The 21,730-nt window shown below is 39.2% G+C and overlaps 1 protein-coding gene across 2 annotated transcripts in view; it reads right to left on the reverse strand.

Moving 5' to 3' along the window:
• Positions 1-21,730, reverse strand: part of MYO1A (myosin IA) — a 148,995-nt gene that overhangs the window by 6,626 nt on the left and 120,639 nt on the right. The window contains exons 22-28 of one of the 2 annotated variants that reach the window (XM_082244518.1): positions 21,648-21,730; positions 18,670-18,744; positions 15,549-15,683; positions 12,408-12,514; positions 10,353-10,485; positions 7,240-7,389; positions 4,230-4,363 (exon numbers count right to left, since the gene is read on the reverse strand). The exon at positions 21,648-21,730 is cut by the window's right edge and continues 4 nt beyond it. In XM_082244518.1, coding sequence (XP_082100644.1) covers positions 4,230-4,363; positions 7,240-7,389; positions 10,353-10,485; positions 12,408-12,514; positions 15,549-15,683; positions 18,670-18,744; positions 21,648-21,730 — 817 coding nt within the window. The remainder of the gene's footprint in view (positions 1-4,229; positions 4,364-7,239; positions 7,390-10,352; positions 10,486-12,407; positions 12,515-15,548; positions 15,684-18,669; positions 18,745-21,647) is intronic. The other variant, XM_082244519.1, reaches the window with a different exon arrangement.

Raw genomic sequence — 21,730 nt, forward strand, 5'->3', positions numbered from 1 at the left:
TTGAACAAGTGGCTGAGAAAGTGGTGTAAGAAAGAGGGATTTGGGTCACTCCAAAACCAGGCTGACTTTTCAGTTGGTTACTTGCTCTACTGTAGGGGTGGCCTGCATCTAAATGGGGAAAATGCAGCTTCGCTCGGTGAAAAAATGGTTAGAATGCTGGAGAAGCTTTTGAAGTAGGATTTGGGGGTGGTGGGATCCAAAAAGAATGTGCCTTCTGCATAGCAAGATCTATAGGGGAATGGGATATGGGGAGAGGGAGAGCAGGGCTTACACTAAAAAGCAGAAAAATTGTATCACCTAAGTCTAATTCAAAAAGAGTAATGGCATCAAATTATGGCTCAAAAATGAGTAATGACAGAATAATAAACACTAATTCAAAATAAAAGGTATGTTCAGAAATACAAGATGCCTGGAAAACTAAATGGATGAACTAGAACTTCTGTTTTTTCAAGGAGCACTTTAACATTGCAGGAATATCCAAAATCTGGTTGGACAGCTCACATAACCGGGTCATAAATACTGAAGGGTACACTCTGTTTTGGAAGTAGAGAATTGTCAGAAGAGGTATGTATGTAAAGTATGTGAGGAGCAAACTGACAATGAGTTTGAGAGATGATATCACTAACGAGAACCACGATGATGGCAGTATGTTATAGCCCCCTTAACAAAACTGACGAGGAAGCCTCTTAGCTACTTTTTAAAATGGCTGGGAAGCAGGGCACAGTTAATATTATGGGTGATTTTAACTATCCTGATATTTACTGGGCAAATTAAACTACACAGTCAACAATGGCTTGATATTTTTTAAATGTATTTCAGGACAATTTCATGGAAAAGATGATGGAAGTCCCAAAAAAAAGAAAAGAATGCTCTGCTGGATCTATTAATTTCAAACAATAAAGAGCGTATTACAAATGTGCAGGTTAGAGATATGCTGGCTAATAGTGATCAAGTTGTATTCACATTTACAATAAGCTCCACTTGTATGTTGGTATGACAAGAACTCTAAATTTAAATAAAAATCTAACTTCAATAAACTGAGATTCTTGCTGCACAACACTTAATGGGACCAAATATTTGCAACACAAAGCACAAAAGCCAAGTAGGAGGGTTCTGAAGATGGAGTAAACAAGTGCATTTGTATTTGTTTTCCATTGGATAACAAGCATCAAATAACAAAATTAAAACCTAAATTCCTTGTTTCTAAAAAAATAAATAAATAAATAAATTAGAACATAACGGGTCTTTAGAAAAGAACAAAGTAGAAGGGCGCCCTAGGCATTCCAAATGTACAGGGGAGCGATCGGGGTGGCTAAAATAAAATACGAGAAACATTGCTACAGCAAGTAAAACAAATCCCAACAGTTTTTCCAAATATATCAATAGTAAATATGTTATTAAAGCACAGATGGGTCCTATAATGAATGGCCGTGGCAAGCTGGCCACACATGAAAAGACAGATGTAATAAATATTTTTTTCTCTTTAGTTTCAACAGATGAAAAAGATGGGTTTGATAGCCTTAACAGTAATAGTAATAATGTTTCACATTTATGGTTGGCTGAAAACCAGATACAGAGAATACCAGATACCAGAGAAATGTAAACAAATTACTAGGTCCAGATGTCTTACAACCACAAATTCTTAGAGAGACTTTAGCTCAGTTATAGCCAAGCTGCAATTTCTAACTGTTAAAGATACCTTACTGACTAGAATGGTACCAACTGATTACTGTAGAGCAAACGTGGAACCAATTTAAAAAAAAAAGGCCACAGATGAATACCAGGAAACTACAGACCAGTCAACCTAACAACAATAGTATTTAAGATATTTGAAGGAATGGTAAGGGACTCAATACAGAAAATTGTCTCTGATAAAAGTACCGTAAGTGACAACCAGTATAGATTTATGAAAGACTGTTCTTGTCAGACGAACCTGTTATCATTCTATGATGACGTAAGTGAGAAATTGGATGGTGGAAGTCCAGTAGAGGTAGTTTATCTAGATTTGCTAAGGCATTTGATACTGTACCTCATAAAAATGTAATCTATAGAAAAAGGTCTGTTGTACTGTATGTACATGGATAGGAAACTGGTTAGATGAATGGGTCAAGAGAGTAGTGATAAATGACTCATAATCTGAAGGGTCTAAAATTGTGAGTAGTATACCCCAAGGTTCTGTCTTGGGCCAATGCTGTCCAATTGAATGATGATATAGTGTTTGGAATCGACAGCTATATCTCAGGGTTTGCTGAGGATATCCAGTAATGCAGGGAGTTTTGGCACATAGTATAGCATCATTACAGAAAGACCTAAGAGACCTAGGTAAAACAGGGATTTAGGCAGCTGTATGGCAGTTGAGGTTTAGTATTGAGAAATGTAAATTTATGCATTTGGGTGGAAAAAATACAAATATAAAATACACATTAGGCGAATCAGTGATGGAAAATGATCTTGGGGTGCTTAGCAATAGCATGCAATGTCAAGATGAAGCTAGCAAAATACTTTCATGCATTAAAAAGGACATACAGTACTAGAATTAAATCAATAATTCTACTCCGTAACAAAACACTAGTTTGGCCTCATCTTGAGTATGCAGTTCAGTTTTGGTCACCCATCCTCAGTAGAAATGTTGTTGAATTAGAACGCGTTTAGCAAAGAGCAATACAATTGATAAGGGGGATGGAAAACCTCCGCTATGAGGATCGATTCCATAATTTACAGTTATAGACACCAAAGAGGGGATATGGTTACAATGTAAAAAAATATCAAAGATGACTCCACTAACTGTGATAAACCGTTCACTCCCAGGTCCCTGAAGAGGACACATGGCTACGAGTTGAGGTTAAAAAGAAGAATGAGCCCTCCCCAAGGAATTACTAACTAAGAGTGTCAACAACTTAAAAAAAAACTTTTGGATGGCTTCTTCAGGAATATACAGTGAATTGTTAGAAAAAAAAATTCAGACACACACACACATAGGTTGAACTGGATGGACTTGTTCCTTTTTTTCAACCTCACAAATTAAGTAACTGTTTAACTACTTGTCAGTGCTACATAAAGATTGTGCTTTACTTCTCCTTACAGTGCCTGGTACTTAGAAAACAATCCACTCCCTTATCTCAAATGTTCAAAGAAGAAGAGTAATTACATTAAGCCACTGAGAGGTCCCTCTAGTGACTGGTTTACAAATCTATACATTTATTGCAATAAATTATATAAAAGTACTCTTTTAAAAAAATGTAGATTCACTCACTGAAATTACTCTATACTTTCCCCATTCTCGCCTATGGAGAGGTGGATGTCAGCGGAGATGTGTCCGCTGACATCCATCTGCCATCCGATCCGAAAAACATCCACTTAAAACAGAGCAATACATTCAGCATCCATCCAGCAGGTCGGATCGGATCGGATGAAAACGGACAAGCTGTCCGTTTTCATCCAATCCCCCCCATAGAGGAGACTGGGACTCTGACAGATCCGTCTCTGCACAGTGAGCAGAGACGGAGCTGGTATCTGCCTGCTCAGCGGGGATCAACTAAGCAACCCTGCTTAGCTAGCAGAGTCTGCCAAGCAGATGCGCTCATGTGAAAGAGGCTAACAGTGGAGAGGCTTAAAGGCTTAAACCGTTTGTTACATCCAACATTTCATATTCCTGACATGTGGCGGCTGTACCATGTACTTGTATGAGAAAGTCTCCTGTTCTCTTTGAATGGCTTCCTTTGTGTGAAATCCCTGGTGTTCCTGCTAGTCCTCTGTTTTCCTTTTAAAAATGAATCACAATAAGCAGGAGAACACACTGTTGTGAGTTCTCTAGCTGTGCTGGGAACTCAGTGTACTCTTCTCCAATGATCAGACATGTCCTGACACGCCCCCACTGCATTCACTGGGAAGTTCAGTGTGCTGCTGCTTCTCCTCCCCCAGCTCTTATGCAGTTGAGAGGGAATGTGATCACTTATAAAAAAAGGAAAAAAGATATTTATAATGTTTTTTTTTTAATATCTATACAAAATGTTTTGCCTTTCCTTTCTATTTTAAACGGAATGGGTTGTTTTACAAAGTGACCGTTTAGAGTCATTTTAACAATATCCTATAACAAAAGTTATTAGATGACCCTCTGACATCTTAACATATGTTGCCAGACTGATTGACTTCTTCTATGGCAATTAGAATATGATATTTATAGATGTGTAAAACTCATATATACAAAATACAATATCTGTAAGACATACTGATCAGTAATCTGCAGGTCCAGCTTCTTTTGTGTCATTTCCAGTACTGCTTGGTGAAGTCTAGATGTGATTTCTATTACATGCTCACTGGTTAATAGGATGTCATTTCCTCCCTTCCCACCAGGCGTGGCGGTCTGCAACACAGAGAGTCCTTTTACAAATGCAGTCAAACAGTAATACAGATATTTCACAAAATGACCTACTACTATAGACATTAGAGTTAATGAAAGCATACAAACTAATTGAAACCTAAAAAGTGGATTTTGTAATAATGCAAAGAACTAAAACAGTGAAGATTTTTTATTCTTTGGGTAAGGTGAAAATGTTAATAATGCTTAAAGTGGTTCTAAAGGCAGAAGGTTTTTTTATCCTAATGCATTCTATGCATTTAGTGTGCAGCAGCCCCCCTCAGCCGCCTAATACTTTCCTAAGCCCAATCTCGATCCAGTGATGTGCACCAGTGCCTTGGCTGTCCAGGTCTCTCCCTTATGATTGGCTGAGACACAGCAGCAGCACCAATGGCTCCCACTGCTGTCAAAGTCAGTTAGATAATGAGGAGAGAGAGGGGGCAGGTCAAACTGAAGCTCCATGTCTGAATGAATACACGGAGCTGCTTGCTGTGGGGGCACTCGACATAAGGGAGGGGCCAGGAGCGCTGGCGTGGGACCCAAGAAGAAGAGGATCTGGGCTTCTCTGTGCAAAACCATTACACAGAGCAGGTAATTTTAACACGTTTGTTATTTTTAAAGAAAAAAAAAAAACAAGATTTCAGTATCACTTTAAGCAGTACCCTGAACAATATACTGTTTGACGTAAATTCCTCCTAAAAAATTGCAGTGCATGCCCTGGAATGTGAGGGTGCCTTGACAATTTAGTGCCTACAACCTTATAGCTGGATACCTGCTGTGTGAAATCATCAAAGGCACTGTGTTCCTGACAGTAAAGGAAAGCTGTACAGCCACTGGATCCTGTTTTTGTTTCAATAACCTTTTTAGTGGACTCAAGCATCATGCCTTACCAACTGACCCTATCCTTTTACTTTTCAGGTCCTCTTTAAAGTGGAGTTCCACCCAAAAGTGGAACTTCCTCTTTAAGGCCTCCTGACATGCCACATTTGGCATGCCATTTTCTTTTTGTAGCTGCTGACTTTTAATAAACACCAAAAGAGGTGAAACTCGACTTTCACATGTTTTTTTTTTACATCTGCAGGATGCAACATCAATGCACCTGTACTGCCCTATCTTTATGTATGTTGTATGAAAAAACAGTTATGTGTCAATGGATATTTTTTCAGTAAAAAGAAAAAAGTAGCTTCATTTGATTAGGTGGATTAGTCTGTGTTCCTATGTGAAAGAATTGTGTATTGGGGCTTTCTGTATGTACTTCTGTATTTATGTCTTATATGTATTTATATAGCACTCACCAATAACACAATGCTTTACATACACAGTATATTGTACATTCACATTAGTCTCTGCCCTCATGGAGCTTGTCATTTTGGATAGAGTAAGGGAGGGTTATAACCCCGGTCTGGTATTTTTTCACTATCTGTGTCCCATTGCAGAGATTTTCCTTCACTGTCCCATAGCCAAACAGGAAGTGAGAGGCAATCCCTAAAAATAAAGGGAATTCCCCCAGGTCACCAGAACTAGAAGCAAGGTCTATAAAGACATGGATAAGAGAGTTTGGGGTGGAAGAACTTGACTGGTCTCAACCTGATAGAACACCTTTGGGATGAATTAGAGTGGAGACTGCGAGACAGGCCTTCTCGTCTACATCGGTGCCTGACCTCACAAATGCGCTCCTGGAAGAATGGTCAAACATTCCTATAGACACACTCCTAAACCTCGAGGGCAGCCTTCCCAGAAGAGTTGAAGCTGTTATAGCTGCAAAGGGTGGGCCAACTCAATATTGAACCCCATAGACTAGGACTGGAATTCCATTAAAGTTCATGTGTGTGTAAAGGCAGGCCTCCCAATACTTTTGGTAATATAGTGTACCAATAAATAGCACACTGTGTGTGGGTAACATCACAGCAAATTTGGTGGAAATACTGAGATACCATTATGGGAGTAGAGATGATTTAGGGCACACGTGTCAAACACAAGGCCCTAGGGCCGAATCTGGCCCTCCCAGCTATTTCATGTGGCCCTCGCACCTCTCCTGAAGCTGCAAAGCAATCAGCAGCAGAGAGGGGGACAGAACTCTTCTACCAGATCCTGCACTTTTCCATGCAGCCACGGAGAGGCTCGTATCTTCCCCCCGCCCCAGCAGGCAGCAGCAGAGAGGAAGACAAAACTCCTCCTACAGATCCTGCACCTCTCTGTGCAGCTGCAGTACCCCCTATTCTCCACTTCCCCTGGTCTCAGCATTCAGCAGACTCCAGACGTCTTCAGGTCCTCCTCAAGACACAGCACTTTCTGCTTCCCAGCCCCCCCTCCAGCTTCTTCCTGAAAGCAGCACAAGGTAAGGGGGGTGCAGTGTGATATAAGGGGGGTGTGGGACTCCTGACTTCTGATGGTGGGGGCTCTTGACATCTGATGTAAGGGGAATGGGGCACTCTGGACATCTAGTCTTACAGATACAACCGGCCTTTTGACAGCAACCATAATGCTGATGTGGCCCACAATTAAATTTAGTTTGACATCCATGATCTAGATCTCCAGTCAATTGCAGGCCAGGTCCTTCCTACCCTGCAGCACACAAAGGGGTGGGATGCTGGTGACATTCGTGCCCTTTGGTTATGTGTGTTGGCGGGTGTGTAATGACAAGGCACACAGCTGATTACAGTGAAAAAAAAAAGGTGCAATTTTGATATTTTGACAGGGATGAGTTCAGAGGATGCCAAAATTCATCCCCAGTTGCCCAGTTAGGAGTCAGCTATGTGATGTGATTATTTGACACAAATATGGATGGAAATAATATAAGCAGTATGCATTTTGGCAAATTAGAATTTGGAGGCCCATAAGTCTTGCAAGTAGTTTTGATAAAATACAATGTAGAATAATACCTGAGCGAGCTTAATAAAAAAGATTCCATCATTGAACCTGGTAACAGAAACATTGGCAATCTCATTCAACTTCACTAATGACTTCACTTGTCCTTTAGCATCCGCAAGAGCTAAGTGACTCTTTGTAAGTAAAAGTAATGTGGCAGTTCCCTGTAATAAAAAAAAAAATACATTTATTAGGCTGTCATAGTAAAAGGAGCCATCTACCCAAATGTGATATTTTAGTTTTGGATAGATGCAAGCAAGTTGAATTGGCAATCAGCTTCTATGTATCTCTAGAGAATTTTTGCACAACAGTTCCCAGGTAGATGCAAACTCACCCTAGCTCTACTGCATAGTGAAATTAATGTGGAACTGAGTGTCGGTGCTCAGGCTGCAGCATCCAGATGCATGTAATTGCTTCCAAGTAATAAGAAATGCCGGCACACGAATGCTTCCTTGTGATGCGATTTATTCCAGCATGACTGCAGTGTACAACATGGTAAAATTCTAACGCATTTCGGCCTTAGCCTTACGCATAGCATAGATTCAGTTCACCAACACCTATCCACGCCTGAAAGATTTCAGTGGATTGACCTTCTGGGTCAAAAAGGTCAGTATATTATACAAAGATTTTCTTAATTTGGACTGCTATACCATGCTTAGGGTGTGTGATAAACGACATTTTCTGATTAATAAACTATTTATATACTAAAAACATATTTTCACTTACAACATAGTAACTATCTATTCCTAACGTTATAAAAATCCCAGTGGCAACAGCTGTAGAAAGCTGTAGCTGTAGAATGTGTTTTGCAGTAGCATTTTCAGCATTTTTTAGCTGTAGGGTTTTTCTTAGCTTCTTTTAGCAAAACTGTACTCCCACAAAAGCTTATGGCTCAAAAACGTTAATAAACACCAAATAGCTGTGTTTTTCAGCTTTTACCAGAGTTAGAGTGTTTTTACAGCTGAAACACTCCTCTTAAGGCCTCATGCACACTGAACGTTTTTACTAACGATCGACCGATATCGTTCTTTTAGTGCCGATACCGATACCGGTATTGGCCGATATTGGCCTATATTTTCGGACATTTAAAAAAATCTTTATTTTTCATTTTTCACAGGTACTCTGGTGGAGGGATCTGGGGGTCTAAAAGACCCCAAACCCCTCCTCTGCACTTAAAAGCATTCAAAACGCCAAGTTTTGCTGTTTTGAATGCTCGCATTATTTTTTAATTTGCCACCGAGTATCCGGAAGGGTTTTTTACATGGAAACCCGATCAGAGCCGGGTCTTCTCTTCGGCGGCCGTGCAGGTAGGATGCCCGGGTCTCCCAGTTGGACGGGAGACCCGGGCGAGCTGTGGAAGGCGGCGGGAGGGAGGGGATGTCCCCTCCCGCTCCTTGTAATGACAGCCGAGCGGCTTCTCAGCCGCATTGGATACCATTACAAGACAGCCGACCGTCGGCTATGGACGCCGGTACCAGGGTGATGCCTCTAACTGTATCGGTAACCTCAGGGGCCGATTCCGATATATTGGGGAAAGTGCATATCAGGCCCTGATATATCGGCATTGCGGATAATCGGTCGATCCCTAGTTTTTACAACGGCTGTTTTTGGCGTCAGATGTTTTTTTTTTTTTTTTTGGTGCAGCCAGTAAACTCCCCAGCATATTATCCTATGTGTCCATGCACACATAGAAAGTTATCAACGTTTTTTGGCAGGGGTGTTTTCTGGCTGGAAAAAAAAAACAGACTTAGTGTGTTTTCAGAGGAATTTTTCAGCTGTAAAAAAGCTCTAACTCTGAATAAAGCTTAAAAGAACCCCACAAAAACATGCTGAAAAACATGACTATTCTGCATTTATCAGCGTTTTTGAGCCATACGCATTTGGTTTTGGGATTTTTTTTCCAATCAGAAACAGCCCTGCCAAAAACTTCTGATAACAGCCTATGTGTGCATGGACACATAAGATAACATGCTGGGGAGTTTATGGGCTGCAGAAAAAAAACGTCTGAAGCCAAAAACAGCCGCTGTATAACAATGGTCATCATTCTCTCATCAACAATGAACAGTCTCTTTAACTACTTGCCGACCAGCCACCGTAGTTTTACGGAGGCTGGTCGGCTCTGTCCCGCGAAACGACGTACCTGTATGTCGCTTTGCGGGACCGCTAGCGGGGGAACACGCGTGCCCATTCGCCACAGGGTAAGCTGATCAGCAGGTCCAGCGGTGCTATTGCTGCCGGGCACCCGCGATCGCTCCCTGTGGAGCGATGGCCATTTACATCATGCACAAAACAAGAACAAAAAAATAAGTTTCCACGCATTTGCACAAAAATATGCGCATGCGCAAAAATACACGCAAATACATTTAAAAAAAAAAACTGATGAAAAAGTAGATGCTCAAACGGGAGTATCATGTGCAAGAGGTCATATAGTGCTGACAATGTATACAACACTTTAAATACTGAACATTTACATAAGTCCCTGCCCACAAATAGCTTACAATCTCAAATACAAAAACACATACTGAGGTCAATTTAGACAGGGGCCAATTAACCTTTGGGGTGTGAGAGGAAACTATCGCAAGCACAGTGAGAGCATGTAAACTTCATACAGATAGTGCCCTGGCCAAAATTTGAGGACTCCAATGCTTTAGGGCAGACACAACACTACTCAACCTAAATATTCGCCAGCACACCTGGCATCATCACATGCCTGACAAAGTGGTCTTGCGTGGCTCCGAAACTTTGCATTACACTGTTTGTGATGTGATATTTCTTCAATGAAAACATTTTGGATGTAATTGAAGATCTGTGGTGCACTGGTGAATATTTATATTATGTTATATATGCTCCAGTATCCAGCTGGTGGTCGCTGCAGCACCCAATACTTTTGAAAGCTCATTCCAGGAACGTATGCGATGGGAATATGGACTGTTACATGCCAACTACTCAACCACTGTGAATTATTTTAGCTATTTTTTGTATAATCCCTTTCACGTCCTCTGTAATAATATTATTAGCAGTCTATTTTCAATGTACTGTATCTGTCATAAATATATTTTAAATTAAACATAAATTAACAGGAAAGAAATCTACCGACCAACTCTTGGTAAAAATAAACAAGCTATACCTTGCCATCAGTTTTACTGATCCTTTGGACATTGGCAGCTACTTCTATTTTACCAGGAACAGCTGTAACCAGCTTCTGAAGTTTGGGATTTTTCTGTATACCCACATAATCTCCCTGGAATGGTTTTGGAACACTAGGAAGAATAAAATAATAATTAAAAAAATAAGAAATTAGATAGATGTGTAGCAGAACATTGGTGATCAGGTAAGAATTACATTTATTACTTGCTACATAATAATAATGTGTTTGGGTCTTTGATCCAAATACTTTTGGAGCACTATGATCTTTGAGTCCAAAAAATATCCATTACTGCATATTGTCCAGATAAGACATTCAGTATTAGACCCAAACAGGGACAAAGCATAGCATAATAGATGAGACTTTTCATACATATGAGAAGGGTAGGGTTTGGTTTGGTGGACCATGAAAGGGATTTAATATCTTGACATTTGACTAAGGCCAGCCTCTGATTGATTGAACTTTGGATGGTTCAGCAAGAATCGGCCGAATTTCGATCCGTGAATGGGCAGGCTGGTTGTACTGTAGTCGATCCATCAATCGACTTCAGTACAACCAGCCTGTTGGGTTTCATTTGTGTGAACACTGCCAGTGGCTATAGCCACCAGCAGTGATCATTGTAATCTGCCATGGAGGAAGGTTCCCCACCAGCAGAACACAATTGCGCTGCAGGAGGGATTCCCTCATCAACACTGACTTTGTCAATGGGGAATCAAAAATGTTTTTTTCCTAAACTCGTGGTTGAGGGAAAGAAAACTGCATAAGGTATGGCTTGCAATGAGTTGAGTGGTATTAAGGGGGAACTATGTGTAAAAAAAAAAAATTCTGTGCACAAATCAATTAAACCTTAGCTTCAAGCACAAATAGTAAAATGTGTATATGTGTTGCTCTGCTCCTTAATCAGAATAACATACATTTATGAATATATAAAAAAAATTCCAATAAATATAATATATTCAAACAAATATATCAAACATATTAATACCTGCTGATAAATAAATAGAATGTACTAAATACTTCAGAATAAAATATCAAATACAATATCAAAGTGCAAATTAAATCACTAAATGCAAAATAACAAAGTAAAAGTCTGTGAAAAAAGTCCACCATAAACACTATCCAGTAAAGTATTGTGACAATCCACTGTGATTTCACCAATGGGCACACTCTCACTTTAAAGGTATGACCCCCACAACAAAGGTCATATTGAGCTTTGGTATAAAACTTCTAGGCCTGTTTTTCTGGCGTCTCACTTTCCTCCACAAATCCTCCACCTATTTGAACCAGCAAGCACCATTGGCTCAGGTGGTGAAAGGTTAACCAATTTCCAAAACAAAAGACAAAACTTGCATAGTACTCACTGTAGCATTTTTATTAAAGACAGAAATAAATTGCACTTACACAGATGAATAAAAATTGCACATAGTATCTCTTTAAAATGTAAAGGAGTCTGAATGGTCCATCTCAGCACAAGAATCAGCTTAGCAAACCCGCATATGGGTGCTTTCATTTGCACTTAGACATTTTATTCTGAATGATTTAGTATGTTCCATTTGTTTATCAGCAGTTGTATATTTAATCGATCATATGATATTTATTGATATTTTTAAAATATATCTATGAATGTATGTTTTTCTAATTAAGGAGCACTGCAACACATATACACATTAAAGGGTCATTGAATTCTCAGTGCTGAAACTGTATTGATCTTTATTATTTCAAATTTTTTTTGCAGATTTTGTAAGGATTAGAACTTTCTATTCCTGGTGTCATTGGGACACGAAGTGACAGAAGATTTATTTCCCTATTGGTGTCAGAGATAGCAATAAAAACCTGACAAAGGTTCTAACTTATTCTCAGCACTAAAAAAGTAGAGATTGACTGTTATTTATAGGTCTTGATACTGCAATAGGCTAAAGCCACATGAAGAAGAAAGACATACATAAAAACAGATAATGCTTAATACTTCTATTACTACCCATTGATTTGTAATTTTTCATGTAACTGTCTTATCACTACACAGATAATAATACTAACCTTGCTGGGTAAGATTTCTTTTTCCCACGAAAGAGGTCACTGGCACATAGTTTAACTTCAAGGGCAGCTTTGCGTTGTGGGGTTAATGCTTGCCTAAACTTCTTACACTAAACAAAAATAAAAGGAAAAAAATGCTTTACTCGCTGCTGAATATACAGTATTTGGCATGTTTTACTAGATCTATTTTAAAGCCTGAAAAAATTGCAATTACCAACCGTTCATTTTTGACCTCTGGAAGATTTTACCCCATTCATGACCAGGCCATTTTTGCTATTCAGCACTGAGCTACGTTAACTGGTCATGCAACTCTGTATGCAAATTAAATTTATATAATTGTTTTCACACACGTAGTGCTTTCTGTTGTTGGTATTTGATCACCACTGGGTTTTTTATTTTTTGCTATATGAGCAATAAAATCACATTTCATCATAAAATATAGGCCACAATGGGTTTGGTAAAAGAAAATCCCAATAAGTGTACTCTATATAACTTGGTTTGCGTGAAAGTTACAGTGTCTACAAACTATGGTATATATCTTAATGAAAACTGATCAGTCCTGATGACCTATCATATTTCTTGAGGTCCTTAAAATGCCAGGACAGTGCAAATACCCCCCTGAATTATCCCTTTTTGGAAAGTAGACAATCCAAGGTATTTAGTAGGAGGCATGGAGAGTTTTTTCAAGTTCTAACTTTTTTTGTCTCGATTTTTTGGAAATTGAAACAATTAAATAAAATGAAGTTTTTTTCTTATAGTTTTTTTTCACATACTGTCACCACTGCATTATAGCATCATCATATGACTGATGTGGTGGTGATCAGGAAAACTGACTTTGTAACAGTGAGTTAAAAAAAAGAATAGTTCAGTGTGACTATATTAACACTGTACTACTCTGGAGGGGTGATCAGGGACTTTTTTTTACACTTTGATTGCTTTTATAGTTATTATCACTGTAACAGTAATTTTTTAAATTGCCATGAATGGGTTAAATTCATAGCAGCTGTGATTACTAGCGATCTGTGATTGGCTACAGCTAATCACATGGTACAGGGTGCTGTGATTGGCCCAGGTACCATGTGATAGCTGTGGGCCAATCACAGCATCACTATAACAATTACAGCTGTTCTGAATGAAATTAATTCATAACAGCTTTGATGACATTGTAATCATGTGATCACATAGTGATCAGATAACCCTACAGCCTCCGAATGTGGACGGGTGTCGGCATCCACAAACCACTGTGTCCAGTGGACACAGTAGTCATGGGAGCGGCGTGCTGCATGCCCCTAAACCCGGAACAGGCTGGATGACGTACATGTACGTGGTCCAGCTTGCCCGTGCCATCCAACTGCAGTAAAAGTACTGTGGGCAGTCTTAAATAAGTTAAAGCATATATATAAACCAGAAAAACAAACTCTCTCCTTACTAAGAGGAATAGAAAAAATAAGACACATACATTAGCACTAGATGTTCATTACACTGCTGAGAAACATAGGCATGAGACAGTTTGATAAAGGAGCCTTGCCCGTTCGTAACACAAAAGCAATATTAGTTGGATAGGGCAACACCACAGCTGTATCGAAGTAGTGTACATTTGATTCTGCTGCTTAATAACTGTCAATGAACCATTAGCAAGAAAACCTGTTTTAGTGAAATGTACGTTGTGAGCACACCTAAATAATAATATTAACCTGGCCTAAGGGCTCTTTCAGACATGTGGCCCAGGCCGGTAAAGGCAGTTGGCTAAGTCATGATTTATTGCCGCCTGAAAAGCCACCTAAACAAGGAGCTTTGTGGCCACGACATAGATGAAACACCCTTCCTGCCAAACAAGACCCATTCAAGTAATTGGGGCCATGTCACAACCACAATTCAACTGCGTGTAATGCATGTGATTGCAGCATGGTGGGTCGACATTTTCAGGGTAAAACAGGTGGGGATTAGAGGAAACTGTATATTGGTGGATAACTTTTCAGAAGGGTGGCAAGGGATGCCGCACATCCCACCAATCCCTTAGTGTTGATCTTGCCCAGGAGTGAAGGCATAAATCAGTAAACAATGCTAGCCACCGGTAACATAATTACTGCCAATAAATCTATGATGACAAAAATAACCAAAAGGGTGTCAAGCTTTGGCTGGCCATAAATGGCTCGAACTTCAGCCGATTCCTGCTGAATGGACCATGATTTGAACAGTGGGTAGCCCTGTAAGCACCACCTGGCCAACCACTGCTTGTATAAACAATGTTGTAGTCCTTAAAGCAGAACTTAAGGCAGAACTGTTCTTTTCAGTTTGGATAAAGTAAGAGAAGCTTATAACCCCTGTCAGTTTTTTTTTTTTTTTTTTGGCCATTTGGGTTCCATTGGGGAGATTTCACCTCACTTCCTCTCCCATAGCCGAAACAGGAAATGAGAAGAAATTCCTCCAAAGTCACCGTAACTAGTGCCCCCACTGTAAGATTTCACTGTATTTCTGTTCAAGGGAAAACCAAAAATTTTTGTTTTACTTTTGACAATAAGGGTAAACAGGGCAAAAAGAGTGTAAATCTCCCTCATGATAGATAAAAGTTAAAGAAGACAAATAGACAGGGTGAGCGAAACAGACAGAAAAAAAAAAACGACAAGTGTTCTAATCCCTCTCCACTTTGTCCAAAAACTAAAAAAAGTTTTGCCTTTAGTTATACTTTAATACTTTTTATACAGGCCCCCTTTCTGAAGACTCAGTGGACTTTCATCAAGCTATTTGTATTGCACTTTAAAATTCTGCACCAGAATTCCCAGCCATGTACAAAATTATATGAGGATTAAATTCTCCTCAGATTAATTTCCCATAATGAACAATGAACAAATAAAGAAGGAATACAGAATGGAAGAGTGGCACTTTCATTTTGGCCTTGTGAATGGAAGTGAGGACTATCAGAACGTTTTTAACATTGGAGTCTTTAAAAGGAGTAGGTGCCCACTCAAAACAGAAATATCAGTAACTCCTAAGCACTTGGGTACAACATCACTTTCAACTGAATGTCAGGTTTTCACTAACTGGGAACGTGTCCAAATTAGCAGAGTAAGCGCTTCTTCCCTAAAAATCTGCTTATGTTTGGTAAGAAGTGTAACACCGACATGATGACGTATAATGACTAACCTTCCATAGATGGAATAGCCTCATTAGTTCTTGATTTACAGGAATAAGAAATTTATATTTTGGCTGTGTCCATGTTTTGTTTGTTGGTGACATAGAAGGAAGGTTGTTCTTCAGTGCTATGAGATATTTTTGGATCTGTGGGGAGATATAAAGTTATAAAAGATGCAAAATATATTTCAGTCAAATAATTAACCTGTAAAGGAGCAATGTGTTGGTTAATCCATTATGCTATGACAGATTGAAAATAGCTAAAAGACAGACAGCAAGGGTTAATAAAATTCAATATGATTGTAATTAAACTGAATACAGCTTAAACTTTATAACTGTTTCATTATTTGGGACAATGGGCTCAATTTACATACCTAAAACACCAACATAAGGATCCTTATTGTTGTATATTAAGATTAGAAAAATCTTAGTGAACTGAGCCTAATGCTAATAAACAAATGCAGATTTGCAAAGCACTGTGCATAGTAACGTGGTTTTCCAATAAAAGCTATACAGGCGGTCCCCGGGTTACAAACAAGAGAGGGACTGTAGGTTTGTTCTTAAGTCAAATTTGTTTGTAAGTCAGAACAGGTACATTTGTTAAGTTTAGCTCCAGCCAAAAGAATATTTTTTAAGTTTTTGGGATAGCATAGGGAAGGGTTAACACCCCTGTACCATTTGTTTTGCTGTCTGTACCCCTGTTCAGATGATTTCACCTCACTTTCTGTCCCAATGACAACTGTATTTTGAGAATTTTGGGTTGTTTTGGAAACAAGGATTGGTGATAAAGCTTCAATGGAGACCCCTTTTTCCCATGGTAACTCTTACAGGAGTGAATTTCCCTCCCTAAGGCTAGATTTCACTTCCTGTTGTCTCCCTCCGTTTTTAAGTCGAATGTTTGTAACCCGGGGACCTACTGTAGTTTGAATACTAACATCTGCCTGCTGATTTGTTTCGACGTCTAGATACTAGAGAGCTTTGGCTGCTAAAGTGTCTACTCACATTTTTAAAGTTTTTTTTCCACTTGGAAAAAAAAAAAAATCACACTTAATACCCAGATAGCAGGAATAATTTGCCACAATTGTGTGGCAGTGTTGAATTTTAAGTCTGTTTACTTGCTGCACATTTTCACTGGAAAGTTGAACACTTGTAGAGCACTTGAAGGACAAGTTCCAGGTGTAATTTTTCCAGTTTGTAGCAAATTTGCGTGGCAAGTCTCTAACAGGAGCAAAGTTGCAGTGGCGAGTCTACAGCAAGAGCTCTGTAAATCACAGTGACCCCTGTGGTGGGAAGACTATTGCACAACATAACTCGACCAGAACTTGCAGCAGACCTGCGGATTGTTTGCAAAGAAAGTTGATCTGGAGTCATGCAATGTGCAAAAACTTGTGAAGCCTGGCAAGTCTGGCAAGTCTAGCAATGGCTTAGCAAGTAATTTCCAAACTTTCAGCTCAATTGCTCAATTGCTTGCTATCTGGGTAGCTGCTGTAAAATAAAGTGAGTTGCCAAAAGAGCTAGCTAATATATTAGAAGAAATACTTTTGGCACAGGCCACTAACCTGGAGCAGACGGTAACAAGGCCCAGTTTGGACAACCACATTATTGAGAAAAATTATGCTATCTTATGAACATTTTGATGGGGGGGTGGTGGACTGAATAAAAACAAACCCAAGATAACATCATGCATGAGGATTTAAAAAACAAGAGTCAGCGCCTTCCAAACTTTTTTTTTTTTGGTAGATGCGGGAGAGCTTATCCATCTGCTAGTCTCTTACATCAATGGGGGACTCTATCAGTAAGATCCCTGTGCTTGTGCACCTGTTGTGGTCAAACCTAAAGGATTCCAACTCTACCTGTTAGCTTTTATATTTATTTTACATTATGAAGAATGTAATAAGTAGTGATTGAACATGCTAAGATGCAGAAGGACACCCAAAGGTCCCATGTGAACATAGTTAGGATTTACGTCAAGAGGATCTTACTGTTGGAGTATCCTAGACAACCCACCCCAATGACATTCAAAACCATTTATGTGATGACTGTATTTTCATAAAAGAGTACTTGTTATCATTGTTTAGGGTCAATGTGCATACAGGCATCATATGAATCTATGTTAGTCTTCCACTTTTGTCATGTGAGTGTACCTCTTGAAAAATCCTTGAATGAACTCTAATTAAACAATAAACATTTTAGCGCACTGCATAAAAAAAAAAAAAAAAAATCTAACACATGATTTTATTATACTTTATATTAGCTGCAATGCTACAAATTCTAGTTTACATGGTACATTAAGCGTTCTTTTACATCACTGTACATGAGATGGTAGGCTTTCAGTAAAGAAATTGCATTTATCTCTTTCATTTCTGAACCTTCTCCAGATGTTAAAGCGGAGTTCCACCCAAAAATGTAACTTCCACTTTAAGGCCTCCTGACCCTGTCAGTTTTTTTGGGCGGGGGAGCTGGTATCTAGATTTGACAGGCACCGGCTCCCACTCCCACTCGGGCCGCCTAGGCGATTCGAGCGGAAGTTCTCCTCTCCCCTTCCCTTCCTGCAATCTTCTGGGACACATTAGAGGTCCCAGAAAATTGTTCGTCCACTCAGGACACGGCAGTGCGCACCCGGCTGTGAAACCGCAAGCTATCACAGCCGGGTGCCCACACTAGAGATGCCGGTGCAGTGGGTAGAAGTGGGAAAGAACCGAGGCTCCCGCCGGCCGCATCGCTGGACTGTGGGACAGGTGAGTGTGTGTGTTTAAAAAAAGTCAGCAGCTACACTTTTTGTAGCTGCTAACTATTAATAAACACAAAACCGGGTGGAACTCAGCTTTAAGTACTCTTTAAAACCATATACTAGGTTTACCCTTACATTAAAATGCACTAAATAGTAGCATAACATTTGAATGTGAACATATAAATCTAAACATTTTTTGTAACACAAAAAATAGCTATAAATAGGACATTGCAGCTAAAAATAATGGGAGGGGTTGGAAAATATCTGATACCATTGGACTGTATGGTGAATTATTCTGTATGTACTGACATTTTATGAAGGTTCAGATACCATGGAATCATCCAGGTAAAGCAACTGTAAAAGGAAACTAGCATAAAGTACATGAAAGTATAAAGAACTCACAAGGCCCCTGTATATGAAGTTTGCCACAGTCTTTGCTGCAGAAGAACGGAATTGTTTTCTGTATTCCTTCCGCACCTGTAATTAAAAAGTGTCGGACATTAAAGAGCTCCTGTTACCAACTTAAGAAATTGCAAGTAAAGGCAAATATAATCAAGGTTTTAATATGTTTACTTGCAATGTTTCTCTTTCCATTAATATTTTTATTTCACTTGCAATATGCCTTCGAACTTGCTAGAAAACTTGGCCAAAATGTTCCCTAGTGCTGCCCCTCCCTTCACCTTCCTAAATACCCTTTATTTAACTGTGGGGGAGCAAAGGGGATTGCCCCCTGGTGAAGAGTACTTTATTTTGGTAGAAATCAGAAGAATTTATGAAGAATTCATAAGAATTGGTGTTTTGATATTACGTGGGGCACTTATGAACTTTGTTGCACAAATTAATTTGCATGAACTTTTTTAAAGTAACTTTATTATTTCTGAATGAATACTACACGCATATTTAAATAGTTGCATAATATGAATATATGAATCTTTTGCACATATTTTATATGTATATGCTTATTTGTATTTTGCACATTGCGTGTAGGACATTTTTGTATTTTTCAGTGCAACAACTGGCATCATGTGTGTTTTTGCACATTTAGCACTTTGCACTTTGGTATATATTGTTTACAGAAGATATATATATATATATATATATATATATAGTTTAGAGTGTGTAAATATCTAGACTTTTGGAGTATAGTGGTGGTGAGTGAGTATAGATAGGTAGCGCTGTTTGCATTCCCACTTATTAAAGGTTCTGGTTCTCTTTTTTACCTACCCCAAAAAGAGCAACACTTTTTGTTTTTTAAAGTTATGCTTTGTGAATGAGAACATGTAACATATATAAAGTAGGTGTTACCCCAATTTGGCTGCAAAAGTGGATACACCATAAAGTCCATTTGAAACTATATGTCTGTATAAGACTACCCTGTCTCTATTTTGTTTATGCTCCTAGTTACACTTATTTCTTCAAACATACTTGCTAGAAGCATTGGTACATGACCTAAAAGAATACAGGCATGTCGAGGAGGGCACATGGGTATTGAAGGAGTGAGAGAACACTTTTTTCCTCATCAGGAATCATCCTTGGAGAAACCACTACAAATACCAATGCTCAGTACAACTATCCTGCGTGCACTGGTGGTAGTTGCATCTCTACCTTGCCAAAAACATTTCTTTGTTTATATATAATATGTGTAGCGCTACCCCTGCAGAAGAGGCTTGCTAATTTTGGTTCTCTGTTTTGCACCTCGACTCCAAGAACAACCTCAGCCCCTCTGACACACCTGGTGTAGTGAAAGTTACTGCACACACTTATAAGAACACAAGAGCGGACACATTTAACGCAGCTTTAAATTAAAGACTGTTTAACTCAATGAATTGGTATGGGTTAGAGTAAATGGAGGTTTGAAAATAAATGAACACACAGAAGAAAGATTCAGACACAGTCTGTGATCTCTAGGCCACAGTGACTTAGGTTAGGGTTCTGTAACACCAGACTGGAATCAACTTTTAAATCAGCAAGATCAGCAATAAGCAGTGAATATAAGCATTAACTGCAATGTGAATAATAATACTATAACTAGTCTAGAGTGCACTCTAGGAGAAAGTCTAGGATATGGTGCAATGCCCCCTGAGAGGTACCTCTTAGCATAAGCAATAGGTGAAGATCACTGCGTAGCAGCCATAAAGGGACAGTCTTTAGTCCTAACTCTTCAGCTGGCTAGAGTTGAGGCCCAGTTGTACCGTTGGCGCACACGAGAACAGTTACAGTCAAGCCTGCAGGCAGCAATACAGTTACTATATGGCTGTATGATCAGTTTCTAAAGGTCTCACTCTAGCAGCAGTAAGTAATTTCCCACAGCAGCAGCACATCAGTCCCAGCAATACTGCAGCTCTCCATCTCGTCACGCAACCATTAGTCTTTGCACTGCGCCCAGGTGACTCTGGCTGTCATCACGCCAAAACTCAGCACTCTGGATCCTGCGCAGGCCACTGACATGCAGCAGTGATGGTGCACACTGGACAGCGATGTGCACTCTACAGACTCCTTCACAGCAAAAGGAAGGGGTGTCCTGTACTGCTTGAGAAAATATAGCTCTTCCCCCTCCTCCTGGCAAACTCTCTCTGGGAAATGCAGTTTAAAAAGTCGAGCCAGGGGAAAAAAAAAGTTTTTTGGGGCGGAATTTCATATAAAAAAATGTGAAAAATATTGTTATTTTTTTCAAAATTTACGCTCTTTTTTTGTTTATAGCACAAAAAGTAAAAATCGCACAGGTGATCAAATACCACCAAAAGAAAGCTCTGTTTGTGGGAAAAAAAGGACGTAAATTTTGTTTGGGTACGGCGTCGCACGACCGCGCAATTGTCAGTTAAAGTCGCACAGTGCCGAATCGCAAAAAGTGGCCTGGACGTAAGACAGCAAAATCATCCGGTGGTAAAGTGGTTAATCAACACATTGTTATCCTCTATTTTGTGGCATTTTAAAGGCAACTTTTGATTGCAATTAAGAAATGTATATACAATAATTTGTTATCCTCTATTTTGTGGCATTTGAAAGGCAACTTTTGATTGCAATTAAGAAATGTATATACAATAATAATAAAAAAAACAAAAAAAAAAACAAACACAATAACACTTTATTTGTACATATAAAATGTTTATATGTGGTATTTTTTTTTTTAATTTTAATATATAAATGTCTTAATTGCAATCAAAAGGTGCCTTTAAAATCCCACAAAATAGAGGATAAAAATGTGTCAACTTAAAACTGTTAGCTCTCTAAAACTGTTAGATGTAAACAAAGAGATAAGTCCAAGAAGTGGCATGAACCTAGTTGGACTTAACTCATAGTATGCCTCACATTTAACAAAGTGGCTGAATTCCTGGAGTTCAGCTTTAAGCCACATTAGGCAGATTAGCATGTAGAATTACCTTGTACCCCTTCCAATAAGCACAAATAATGGATGCTGCCTCTCCCTGGCGGTTGTGATGTTTCATGCGCCTCATCAAAGCAC

Source organism: Pelophylax lessonae (genome assembly GCF_965119305.1).
Source record: "Pelophylax lessonae genome assembly, chromosome: 2".
NCBI lineage: Eukaryota > Metazoa > Chordata > Amphibia > Anura > Ranidae > Pelophylax > Pelophylax lessonae.